The 13,947-nt window shown below is 45.3% G+C and overlaps 1 protein-coding gene across 11 annotated transcripts in view; it reads left to right on the top strand.

Moving 5' to 3' along the window:
• Nucleotides 1-13,947, top strand: part of DHRSX (dehydrogenase/reductase X-linked) — a 326,570-nt gene that overhangs the window by 21,732 nt on the left and 290,891 nt on the right. For all 11 annotated transcript variants that reach the window (XR_011072229.1, XR_011072230.1, XR_011072227.1 and 8 more), the window contains exon 2: nt 11,912-12,019. Coding sequence is in view for 2 of the 11 variants with exons in the window: in XM_068532756.1 (XP_068388857.1) it covers nt 11,912-12,019 (108 nt within the window). In the remaining 9 variants the exon portion in view is untranslated. The remainder of the gene's footprint in view (nt 1-11,911; nt 12,020-13,947) is intronic.

Genomic DNA, 13,947 nt, shown 5'->3' with positions numbered 1-13,947 from the left:
TAATGTAGGGTCTGGAGGTCTTTCTAGATCGTTTCCTTTTCTGCCAATCTCACTTTAGGATTGATACATAGAGGATATGATGTATTCATATACTAAGCTTTCCCATCTCTGCCCCCCCTCGCCTCTCCAGTCTTAATGCTTCTAGATCATTCTATCCCTGGGATGAATTGCTGTCCTGTTCCTCTTCCCTGGTCACCAAACGGGGCACAGTGTCCCGTGAGGCTGGTACGGTGTCCAAAGGGCCTGATGGTGGCTTTGTCTGGAAAGGTTGCTTCACATCATCTGTCTGTCAGGCAGGTCTCACTAGTGAGACTTTTAAGCTTCTTAATTATCGTGGTTTATCGACACAGCCGTTCTTACGGACCTACGTGATGCTGCGTGTCAGGAAAACGTATTCCTGGGGCCAGTTGACTTGGAGGTTCAGCTACACGTCATTTTAACATTATTCTGTCAATTTTGAGGTCTCTGAGACACATGCACACACACACGTCTAAGATGGTAGGAGGTCCATGAAAGGGTGGCTTATATATGTCCTTCTTCATTTGTGAGAAGAGTACCAGAATTTCCAAGTCCCCGCCCATCCCCCATTATTCACGATTAAGCAAGGTGTTTCCCCCATTTTAAGCTGAGAAATAATTCACCATACAATACACCCAGTAAATGGCGCAATTCAGTGGTTTTTAGTATATTTGCAGAGTTGTACAAACGCCATTGCTATGTCATTTTAGAACATTTAAAAAATCGCCTCCCAAGGGAATCCCTGTACCTGTTACCTGTCACTCCCCACTCCTGTTTCCCCCCAGGTCCTCCGTCTCCATGTGTTTGCCTATTTCAGTATTTCATATAAATTGAGTCATGGCATATATGCTCTTTTTGGGTCTGGCTTCTGTCACTGAGCATCCTGTGTTCAAGGTCCATCCACGTGGTAGCCTGGGTCAGAGCTTCACTCCTTTTCATGGCTGAGTCATATTCCGCTGTGTGCATGGACCCCATGCTGTTTCTCCATCCATCTGTCCATCCATGGACACTTGGGCTGTTTCCACATTTCTGGTTACTGTGAATCACGGTGCTGTGGGCATTCATCACACGTATTTGAGTGGATACGTGTTTTCATTTCTCCTGGATAGATCGATACCTAGGAGTGGCATAGCTGGGCTTATTGTATCTTCATGTTTAACCATTTGAAGAATCGCCAGGCTCTTTTCCAAAGTGGTTCCTGCAATTTACATCCCCACCAGCAGTGGAGGAGGGTCCCGATTTCTCTACATCCTTACCAACTTTGTTATTTTCTGTTTCTTTCTTTCTTTCTTCTTCTTTTAAATGGGTTTTTTTTTAATTGTGGTAAAAGTCACATAATATAAAACACACTGTGTGGCTTTGATTTATGTTTCGCTAATGCTCTCTTCAAAGAGGTATGTTGTTATTTCCCAGTACAGCACAGGAGCAAATATTTAAGGAGTGAGGAAATGAATTGACCACCCACGTGCTCTTGGAAAGATTCAAGGTGGCTTTACACGTGTCTGCGGAAGATAGGAAACACAGAACAGAGACCAAAGTCCAGAAACCTGGTAGATGAGGGACGAGGTAGTGTTGCTGCTAGCCTGGGCTTAGCAAACCCCTGTACCTGGTGTCCACTCTGTCTCGTGACAGCGGGCAGTCCTGGCTGGGGGTCCAGCTCTCAGTATTTGATAAAAGGACCAGGCACGGGGTCATCCCCAATTCAAAAGGGAGCCAGAAAGCTCGGGTCATTTCAAAACAACTGGACAGGGGCCGAGAAGGCAGAGTTTTTTGTTTTGCTTTTTAGTTTAGTTCTTTTTCTCTTTTAGGAAGGCTATATTACATGGCATTGGTTTAGACTTTTTCAAAAAAGTTCCTGGGAATTCCCTGGCGGTCTAATGGTTAGGACTTGGCACTCTCACTGCTGAGGGCCTGGGTTCAGTCCCTGGTCGGGGCACTAGGATCCCGCAAGACGTGTGGCATGGCCAAAAAAAAAAACAGTTCCTACTTTGAGATAATTGTAGATTCACATGCAGTTGTGAGGAATAAAATGCAGCAACACTTTACCTGTTTTTCTCCCAGGGCTACTCACTTGCAACACGGCCGTACCACATCCCAGCCTAGATGTTGACTTGGGTGCGATGCAATGCTTTTATTCAGATTTCCCTGTTCTAACTTGTATTCCCTCGTGTATGTGTGTCTGTGTGATCCTGTTGCACGTGTGGCTTTGAGAATCCACCATCACGGTCAAGACACAGGGCATTTCTGTGACCCCCAAGGATCCCTGGCGTGGCCCATCTCCTTCCCACACCAACCCCCCACCCCGTCCTTCACCCCTGGCAGCCACTAATCTGTTCTCTATAATTCTGTCATTTCAAGACTGTCATAGAAATGGAGGCATACACAATGGGACCCTTTTGAAATGGCTCTTTTTCTCCCCACTCGGCATAATTCCCCAGAGATCCACCCACCTTGTTGCCAGAACAATATGCCTTTCTTTTGAATAACACCTGTAAAATGACAGTCACACTAAAGATCTTTCTTTTATGAACAAGGCTGCAGTGAATATTTTTGTTCCTGTGTCTCTGCAGACCTGTGGGAGTATGTCTGTGGCATTAAATTCTTAGAAGTAGAATTGCTACATAGGGTACATGCACGTCCACTTTAGACGCCCTCCAACTCACCTCCTAAAAGATACAGTCTAGGTGGAAAATTGACTAAATGTGCAAACGGTTCATTTTTCTGGGGCGTTGCCATCCTGGATGGGACCCAGCTGTTCTGATTGATGAAACCTACTAACTTCCTTTCCTTTATTTTCTTTAAGGAGGAGTGAGTCCCAACATCTTGTTACATATCTGTATTTTATTCAGTATCGGTGAATTCCTTGTTTATTTCCTTTTTCTCTTTTTTGGGAGGATACAAGTTCTGATGCACCCCTGAGGCCAAACAAGCCTAGGAGTCAGAGTTTGGAGCAGAGAAAGGTTTATGGCAGGGTCCTGCAAGGAGACCGTGGCTTGTGCCCCCAAACCCCCGAACTCCCGAAGGGTTTCAGCAAAGCATCTTTAATGGCAAGGTGAGGGAAGGGTGTGGTTGGTTATTACAGACTTCTTGGTGCAGGAATCCTTTGTCCACGTAAGTCAGGTCACAGTGTTCCTTTTAACCTCCAACGAAACCAATGTTATTCTCTGTTGCGCAACTTTTTCTGTCTCTATGAATGGAAAGGCGTTACACCCTTAAAGGTCAGAGCCTTGAGAAAGGGCTATCCTGTATATTTCAGGCTATGGGCAACATTCTGAACTCAAAGCAAAAGAATACAAAGGTTAAAGTAAAAGAAACAGACCTAATGTGGAGTCAGATATGTTCTTCTCCGTTAGCCTTGGAGCTGTCTCTAATGTGCCGTGAGCCCGGTATACAGAGAGCTGTCGTTTTGCCATTTTTCCCAAGCGCTGGCCATCACCGAGGCATGAGGTCAGCACTCCAAGTTAGACGCTTCAAACAGAACCGCGAGCGGAGAGCATTCTAAACATAGTCTGGAAGGGGCCTCTCTCCCCGCACCCTGCAAACATCGTGCCGTTTGCCAAGATCTCAGTTGCCTTTCTTCTTGCGGAGCGTGGTGATCCAGAAACAAGTGCAGGGGCGAGTAGCTTCATGCTGCAGCGTTGGACCCAGAGGCTGCAGAGCTGAGTGGCTTCGGGAGGAAAGGCGCAGGCGAGAGCCTTGTCATGGGGCGGCTTGTAGATACCCATCTGGGACGGGGCAGCTGGCGACACGGGTCCCAGTCACCACACGGGTCCCAGGCCCGGCTGGTGCGCCTGGGATCAGCTTACATCCAGAACTGACAGAGCACTTTCTCCGGCATCTGTCGGACAGGAGCTGACAGGTCGGAGTTGGTGTTGAACCCAGGATCAAAGACGTGCACGGCGTGGAGAAGAGAGGGTGACAGTGGAGGTGATTTACAGGGATCCCGTGAATCTGTTTGCAGCTAGATTTCCGGGGGAAGCGTGGAAGGAATGTGCATTCCAGCTGACCCGTGTTGGGGAGATAAGGGGGGCAGAGAGGCCCCGGGTCACCTGCCCTTCTAGGGAGCCCCCTCCGTCCAGGCTGGTGTGTCCTCGCGTGGATATACGTGTGTGTGCGCGTGTACGCCCCTGGTTAGGGTTTGAATCACGCCTCCTCCCCCAGAAAACATATGTTGGAGTCCCCCCCTCCCCATACTGTAACCTTATTTGGAAATAGGGTCTCTGCAGATGAGCAACTTCAGGTGAGGTCACTTGGGTGCGTCCTCACCCAACAGGACTGGGGGCCCAGTAAAAAGGGGAGATGTGGACACAGAGACGCTGAGAAGGAGGGCCCTGTGAGCACACAGAGAAGACGGCCATCCACACGCCAAGGAGAGGGGCCTGGGGCAGACCTTCCCTAAGGCTGACAAAATGAGGAAGTGTGCTCTGCAGAGACCACCCAGGATGTGCCTGGACAGTTGTTGGCTGAAACATCCCCCGTCTCAGCAGAAACGCCATCAGCTTGGGTGGAAGATAAATAACGCACATCCTTGTAGTATAAGCATATCCCGGATGTTGCATGGGCTATGCTTACACCAAAAACTGCTCATTGCTTGTCGTAAATTGTATCTCTGTCTCTATCTTTTTAACTATATATGTATCTATGTATCTATCATCTACCTACCTGAACTATCCGTTTATCTATTCTCAGCCTGTTTATATCCGTTATCTGTCATTTATCTATCATCTGTCAATCTATCATCTATGTATGTATGTATCCAACCATCTTTATCTATCTACGTATCGATCTGTGTATCTTTCTATCATCTTTCAAGCTATCATCTATATCATCTTTCAAGTTATCCTCTATCTGTCTGTCTATTGATACCTATCTATCTATCTATCATCTATCTATGTATCTATCTATGGAGAGATTCATTTTAAGGAATTGGCTCATGTAATTATGGGGTCTAGCAGGTCCCAAATCTTCAGAGTGGGCCAGCAGGCTGGAAACCCACAGAAGACTTGCAGTTTGAGTCTAAAGGCTGTCAGGAAGCAGAATTCCCTCCTCCTTGGAGGATCTCAGTCTTTGTTCTATTGAGGCCGTCAACGGATTAGACGAGGCCCACCCACACCAGAGAGGGCAACCTGCTTTCCTCAAAGTCCCTTGATTTAAATGTTCATCTCATCCAATAAAACACTGTCACGGAAACACCCAGAATAATGTCTGACCACGTATCTGGACCCCGTGGCCTAGCCAGTTCGACACGTAAAATTATCCCAGGAGCTGTGATGGTCATGCAACTGGGGAGCACCTGTGATAGGATTCTTCTCTCAGCTGAAGCCAGAGGGAGACACAGCTCCCATAACGGGCAGGGCACTGGGATTCGACAGCCTGACACTTGGACTGTTTCGGGGTGGGCCTGTCAGCTCCTTGCTTTGGAGGTCAGCTCTCCGGGAAGGGCGGGGACTGGCCCACGTCTGGCCTGGGTGCCCAGCATCAGGGTGGCGGTCTCGTTCTCAGCACACATTAGAGGAATGATTCCCTTGACCTCACGTCCAGTTCCAGTGCCTTTCGCCCGGCCGTTCCTCCGCCTACCCTCCCTGGGGGCTCCTGCCCATTTCCTCCTTGGCCGCCTGTCCTCCCACGGCCGGTTGAATCACGTGGACCCCTCCACCATCCCAGGATGCAGGTGCCGCAGATGCAAAGACTAGCCTCTGGGGTCTGGGAGGGGCAGCCTCTCTCCTGGGCATCTCTCGCTTCTTCTGGCCAATGCCCTGCGCCCGATTTAGAGTCCTCTGTGAGTGCTGTCCACCTGCGAGGAGGAAACTGTAGACCTTACTCAGGTTGGAGGGGGTATTAATGCCTTCGCTGGGTTTTCCCGTGGCCACTCTCAGCAATAGACATGGGGGTAGGGGCGAGATTTTCGGAGGTTGTAGGTGCCGACGGAAGCGTGTCTACATCGGATCTTTTCACTTGACATGTCTTTTTTTTTTAAAATAAATTTATTTATTTATTAATTATTTTTGGCTGCGTTGGGTGTTTGTTGCTGTGCGTGGGCTTTCTCTAGATGCGGCGACTGGGGGCTACTCTTCGTTGCAGTGTGCGGGCTTCTCATTGCGGTGGCTTCTCTTGTTGCGGAAAACGGGCTCTAGGCATGCGGGCTTCAGTAGTTGTGGCGCTTGGGCTCAGTAGTTGTGGCTCGCGGGCTCTAGAGCGCAGCCTCCGTAGTAGTGGCGCACGGGCTTAGTGGCTCCGCGGCATGTGGGATCTTCCCGGACCAGGGATCGGACCCGTGTCCCCTGCATTGGCAGGCAGATTCTTAACCACCGCGCCACCAGGGAAGTCCCGACATTTCTTTTTAATGAAGTATTCCATTCCTTTCTGGGTGTGGACCGAGGGGTTTGTTTGGAAGCCTCCTTGACAGGGAAACAGAGACTCTCTCTCTGTTCTTTTCAATTCTGGTGGGAGGGACCAAGAGAATTAAGGACCTTTGTTCTTTATTTTAAAATTTAATTTAAATATTTTTTATTATTTTTTTCAAAGTGTAGTTGATCTACTATGTTGTGTTAGTTTCAGGTGTACGGCAAAGTGATTTTATATATATTATATAACATATATAATATTGATACTTTTTATTTATATATATATATTCATTTTCAGATTCCTTTCCCATATAGGTTATTACAGAATATTGAGTAGAGTTCCCTGTGCTATCCAGTAGGTCCTTGTTGTTTATCTATTTTATATATAGTAGTGTGTATATGTTAATCCCAAACTCCTAATTTATCCCTCCCTTTTCCCTTTGGTAACCATAAGTTTGTTTTCTATGTCTGTGAGTCTGTTTCTGCCTTGTAGATAGGTTCATTTGTGCCATATTTTAGATTCCACATATAAGTGATATCATATGGTATTTGTCTTTCATTTTCTGACTTACTTCACTTAGTATGATGATCTCTGGTTGCATATATATATGACTATCATTTTTGCATAAATAAAATAGAAAATAAAATATGTAAAATATGTGAGTATAAATATAAAATAAATATATTTATAAATAGTATAAATATTTATATAATATATAAATATTATATAATTCATAAATCTTATAAGTAATGTAAACATTATAAATATAAATAATAAATATTATAAATATAAAGATGTATAACTAATATTTGCATAGTATAATATGTAAACATTATAAATATAAAATATTTAATATTAATAAATATTACTTATATTGACAAATATTTATGTTAAAATAAAACTATCATTTATTTATTTTCATATTGTCTCTTATCATTAAATAATACATCCTATTTGCTATTATCTTATTTACTTTTCTTGTTTACTTATTTTACATTATTAAATATTTTTTATGTATTAAATATATTAAACATATTTAAATATATTAAAATAAATATGTAAAATATGTAACATTTAAAATATATAAACATAATTTTACCTAGGATAAGACTATAGCATAGATACTATTTATAAATATCTAAATAGAAACAAACATTTCATTTATATTTATATAAGAATATATTTCACACATGTATTTTTATTTCTTTTTCTTTTCCTTAGCAGTGGTGTGAAAAAACTTCTGGGCAGCAAGTGTGTTGCAGGTTGCGAAAGTCTGGGGACCTGTGTTGTAATCCACTTTGCCTTAACTGTTCAGTTTCCCCCTTAACCTCGCTTTGAGATGCAAGTTCAGGCTGCTAATGAGGCGTCTGTGGTCGTCCTTTGGTTTTTCTCTTTTTTTTGGCCCTGCCGCGTGGCTCGCGGGATCTCAGCTCCCAGGCCCCTGGCAGTGAGAGCCGCAAGTCCTAACCACTGGACCACCAGGGACTTCCCCGTCCTCTGCCTCTTCTGTGTAACCCTGGGAGCTGTAAGATGCCCCTCCAGCCCAAGACCCCAGCGTGCACCTGTGCTCACGGTACACAGTCGCCGCAGCACAGCACTTCACACGCATTCAGAACCTGTTGGTCTGCATTTTCAGGAGGGACAGATGGATGCCAGGGGGACAAGAAAAGTTGAGTTGGGTCCTCCCTAAGGCTCCCCGCCCTGCAGCGTGGTGCTGGAACCCTTCTCTGTAAACGCCAGGAGCCTAGGAAAATAGCACTTTTATTAATCCGGCTCACCTGCCCAGGAACTAAACCCACACGTGGTTGGAATCCCTTTAGTAGAATCAAGCCTGGGCGTCTGGGAAATTTGTGGGGCGCCCGAAGGACTCATTTGGGGTTCCTGCGAAGGACGTGCTCTTTCTGATGGATGCGGTGATGGGAAATATTCTCGGGGCGGGGGCGGGAGGAGGGTTGGTCCTCCCCGCCTCCCGGGAGATATCGGTGCCCCTGCATCCCTCTTGGGGCTTTTCTTTGTAGGGTTGTTCCTTCATGTTCTGGGCAGCAACGCCTTACTGCAGTGGTGGGTAACAGGTTGTCCCCACTTATTGGAAGGATTTTCTAACAAGTGGATCAAACCTGACTCCTGGCCAGCAGGTGGCATTATCACCTGAGCTTGGACCGCTCGGGGCTGCTCAGTGTTCCCTGTGTGATGGTGGAGACCCAGGATGGGCTAGGATACCCCATGGTGGGGGTGAAGGATGCCCCACTGTATGCACGTATGGCAGGTGGTTTATCTATCCTTCTCTATGGAGAGACAGGTGCTGCCCTGAGGAACCTTGGCTTTACGTTGGCAACCGACCTTGTTTCTTCACGGCAGATTCCTAGAAGTGATTTTTCGAGATCAAACGATAGAAGCACGTGTAATTGCACTAGATATTACCCAGTTTCCCCCAATGGGGATTGTGCTGTTTTGCACTCCTACCCACGCTGTAGGTGAGAGGAACGAGGATGTAGAAGTCTTTGAACTTCCGCCAACCTGATGGGTGACATGGTATCTCGCAGTTTTCGTTAACTATTAACATTTCTCTTATTAGGTGTAAACTTGGGCATGTGTTTTTAAGGGCCATTTCAGTATGTTTTTATATCAACAGGTGCTTTTGCCCTTCTTCTCTGTAGAGTTTTTTTTTTTTTTTTCTTGATTTTTAAGAACTCTTTACATACTCGGAAAATAGCCCTTTGAATGTGACTTTGCTTATGGTGTTGTTTTCATTTTAATTTTTTGGTAGGATTTTTTTTCTTCTTCTTTTTTTTGGCCACGCCTCGTGGCTTGTGGGATCTTAGCTCCCGAACAGGGATGGAACCCGCGCCCCCTGCATTGGGAGCATGGACTCTTAACCACTGGACCGCCAGGCAAGTCCCTATGGTGTTGTTGTTTTTTTTTAACTGTGTATACTTTTTTTAGGAGTGAAATTGGTCTATTTATTCTTCTCAATATTGAGTTAGAATTAGGAAGGCATTTCCTACTCTGAGGTTGAGAATAAATTTGTCCCTGCCTTCTTCGAACATTTTCATTGTTTAGCTTTTTTCCTCTTGGAGTTCATTTTGATGTGTCCTGGGAGGTATGGATCTCATTTCATCTGTTTTCAAAGGTCTTTTTAGATGTCCCCAAACCATTTATTAAAAAGTTTATCTTTTCTAGACAACAAACTGGTGGTTACCAGTGGGGAGAGGGAAGGGGGGAAGGGAGAGATAGGGGTAGGGGATTAAGAGGTACAAACTGCTGTGTATGAAATAAATAAGCTACTGGGACTTCCCTGGTGGTCCAGTGGATAAGACTCCACACTTCCACTGCAGGGGGCATGGGTTCCATCCCTGGTCGGGGAACTAAGATCCCGCATGCCAAGTAGCATGGTCAAAAAAAAAAAAAAAAGAAGAAGAGCTACAAGGATATATTGTACAGCACAGGGAATACAGCCAATATTTAATAATAACTATAAATGGGGTATAACCTTAAGATATTGTGAATCACTATGTTGTACCCCTGAAACTTATAAAATATTGTATAGCAACTCTGCTTCAATAAAAAACGTGTAAAAAAATGAAATAAAGGAGACAGGGAAAATACAAAATTCATCTTTGCCACCTTGATCCTATAGTTAAAGCTCCTAGGACTAGCCAGTTCCTACAGATAGCAAATAACTGACCTGTAAACATGCTTCTCAAATATAAACCTACCCATCCAGATCCACACCCCACCCCCTTCTCTAAGGGGCTCCCATACTCTGGGCCACCATCCCCCTTCCCTCATCCCCCCCAGGGCAGGTACCAGACAACAAGGACAGTCCCTGCAGCCAGGACCTGATGAAATTATTCACACCAGCCCATCCTAACCCTGCCTCACCTGTTCCTTCCTGCAAAAATCACAGTAAAGGCTCTTGTCTGGTTTCCCCCTTTCCCTTTGCCTCCTGACCGACCCTGGTGCTTCCCCGTGTAACCCTGCGTGGTGTGCTGTGCCCCCTCCTCTTGGGAACTATGAGTGATCAACCGTCTTTTCAATATTGGTCGTCTCCTGACCCGTTGGCCTCACCCCATACTTGAATAATAATAAAACCTACACTTTATCCTTTCTTCCTTCCATCCCTCCCTCCGCCCCTTCCTCCCTCCCTTCCTTCCTTCCTCCCTCTCTCTTTCTTTCTTCTTTTTTATTTTTACATCACAAGATACCCTTTTTATTTTGGTCACACAATGCACAGTACAATTTTAAAATGGAGTCAAAAACAGAAGTCTAACGTTTAGTAAAGCATTATTGCATCTTGTATAATAACATGTTATCGACACTTTGGGTAGTTTAAGATTTTATTAGAAACAGTAAAGTTTATTTATTTTATTGGTGTATAGTTGATTTACAACGTGTTTATTTCTGCTGTCCAACAAAGTGATTCCGTTATACATACATATACATTCTTTTCCGTATTCTTTTCCATGATGGTTTATCCCAGGATATTGAATATAGTTTCCTGTGCTCTACAGTAGGACTTGTTGTTTATGCATTCTATATATAATAGTTTGCATCTACTAACCCCAAACTCCCAGTCCTTCCCTCCCCCAATCCCCGCCCCATTGGCAACCACAAGTCTGTTCTCTCTGTGTGTGAGTCAGAAACAGTCAATTTTACACCATCAGGTAAACGTATATTCTCATATGTTTGGATACGTGTAGGTTCATGCAAAGGTACATGGGTAAAGGAGTCATCATGTTCTCTGTTTTTCTAAATTTATTATTTATTTATTTTTGGCTGCATTGGTCTTCGCTGCTGTGCGCGGGCTTTCTCTAGTTGTGGCGAGCGGGGGCTACTCTTCATTGCGTTGAGGTGGCTTGTTGCGGAGCACGGGCTCTAGGCGCGTGGGCTTCAGTAGTTGTGGCTCGCAGGCTCTAGAGCGCAGGCTCAGTAGTTGTGGCACACAGGCTTAGTTGCTCTGCGGCATGTGGGATCTTTCCCGTACCAGGGCTTGAACCCATGTCCCCTGCATTGGCAGGCGGATTCTTAACCACTGCGCCACCAGGGAAGCCCATGTTCTCTGTTTTTATAAGATATTCTGTATTCTCATGTGGTCTCCAGACTTTGTAGAAAACAATGGGCCGTCCCTCCATAACAAGCAATTTCCGAACTACATTTGAGAAAACGCATACAAGTATAAAACCTACACTTTACAACACAACCAACATGGTCCGAGAGGATTAACCCAGGACTCTCACCCACAGCCGTCAACAATAGACGTTATCTGGAGCTTTCTGCAGATCATTTTGGCAGCATTAATTCCTGCAAAGGTATCATCGGGGACCGAGCAAGGATTTATCAGGTGGCTTTACCAGGCTGTCCTTATCCAGGGCAACTGTACCGTATTACACTCATGCGTCCCGAGCCTGTAGGAATTCAGAAGAGCAAAACCACAAATATCGAACCACAACTCCCGTTGGCATCATGCCCTCTTTTGCGACTTCATTCTCATCAACGTGTGCTCTGCTTCTAAACCTTTACCTCGGTTTCTTTTTCTTTTCCTCTGCAGTTTTCCCCCTACAACTCGAGCGTGTTGCTATAGTGACCGGCGGGACCGATGGAATTGGATATTCAACAGTGAAGCATCTGGCCAAACTGGGCATGCACGTTATCATAGGTGATGATTCACTTCTACAACTCCTTGTATCTTAGAGCGAGCGGGAGATACGCAGCTGCTTGCTTCTATGCGTTTGGAAATATTGATGTGCTTCCAGATCCAACAAGGGCAGAAGGCCTAAGGGTGAATACTCGAAAACCGAAAGAGACAGGAAATTGTGTTGCGCTTTTTTTTGGACAGGAGTCGAGGTTCTGCTGTGATATGGATCATATATTTTTTTCCCTGTGTGATTCACTGCAGTAAACAACAACAAATGTGAATTAGTTTGCCAGACCTCTCCTAACAAATCATATGACAAACTGGGTGGATTAAACCACAAACATTTTTCCTGTCCCAATCCTGGAGGCTGGAATCTGAGATCCAGATGTCGGCAGGGCTGGTTCCTCCTGAGGCCTCTCTCCTGGGCGTGTAGACGGCCGCCTCTTCCCTGTGTCCTCACGTGGTCATCCCTCTGTGTGTGTCTGTGTCCTGATCTCCTCTTCTTACGAGGACCCCAGTCCTATGGGATCAGGGCCCACCCTAGTGGGTGGACCTCATTTTACCTTCATCCCCTCTTTAAAGACCCTATCTCCAAATACAGCCACACTCTGAGATCCTGGGGGTCAGGGCTTCAACATATGACGTTGCAATGTCATGATTCAGCTCCCAACAGAATCTGAACAGCTTCTGCATTTCAGATTCTGAACCGAAACTCTCTGTGTTTCCCTTCTTCTTTCTGAAACTTTCTAATGGCTTATTTCGGTCCCTAAATCCTCTTTGAAAATGAAGGGACTTTCTTCTGCTAGGGAAGTGAAGATGGTTCAAGTGAGCTCATTTTACATTTGTGAGCATTCCCATTCAGTTGGAGGTAGAAGTTTAAATCAGCTGGAAAAAATGATATGGGGAGATGAGCTTTGAAAAAAGGCCGTAATATTTATCATGCTTCTCCCGACATCGTCTGGATTCAGTTAATCCCTTTTATGGTGTCCATTTTCATGAAAATCGTACTGCAGGTCTGGTTTTAGGTGTTAGGGATTGCTTTCACTTCAGACTTTCTAAAATATTAACCACGGCCCTTCATTCATTCATTATCGATTCATTTCTTCCTTTCTCTCGTTTTTCCTCCATCGTGTGTTGAAGGATGATTACAGCTCAGACACAGCACTTGGGGCTGTGGATTTAAACACACGTGCAACTTGCTTCTTTGTGGGTCTGTCCGTAAGCTCCATCCACAGCCAGATTCCCCCTTTTCTGGTCCCTGAACACCTTCACATCTAGTGACGCCTCAGTGCACAAACAAATCCATTATAGTATCAACCAATTGTATTGAAATGCAGATATAAAAGTATATAAGGAAAAAAATTGCCACATAATTATACACATCACATCTTTATACAACAAATAACGTGATCTTCTATGAGTTTAGTAACCCATCTGATTTGGAGCTATGAGGATCTTTTTTTTTTTTTTTTTTGGTTGTGTCGGGTCTTAGTTGCGGCAGGCAGCCTCCTTTGTTGCAGCAGGTGGGCTCCTTAATTGCGGCATGTATGTGGGATCGAGTTCCCTGACCGGGGATCGAACCCGGACCCCCTGCATTGGGAGCGTGGAGTCTTAACCACTGCGCCACCAGGGAAGTCCTGCTATGAGGATCTTAAACCTTATTTCAAGACATCTTCAAGAACTGAACGCTGATAGGAGAATGTGGTTTCTGTTGGTGGCCAAGCCATAGATCCTGTCCATTCTATCCTCTTTGTCTCGTCCACATTCCCTTGGAGGCCGGTCATGATGATGATGTCCATTCTTTCCCATCGAAACTCACAGATGCCCTGAGCCCCACGTGGGGCATCCCCAGGGGTCCAGTGTAGCCCTCTGCTCTTGGAGGGGTGGGCCTTACCTGGGCACACACAACTCTCCCCTCACACCCTTTCATTTGAACATTTTTTTGCTTT

Source organism: Eschrichtius robustus, chromosome X (assembly GCF_028021215.1).
Source record: "Eschrichtius robustus isolate mEscRob2 chromosome X, mEscRob2.pri, whole genome shotgun sequence".
Lineage (NCBI taxonomy): Eukaryota > Metazoa > Chordata > Mammalia > Artiodactyla > Eschrichtiidae > Eschrichtius > Eschrichtius robustus.
This window is presented reverse-complemented; position numbering and strand designations above follow the sequence as displayed.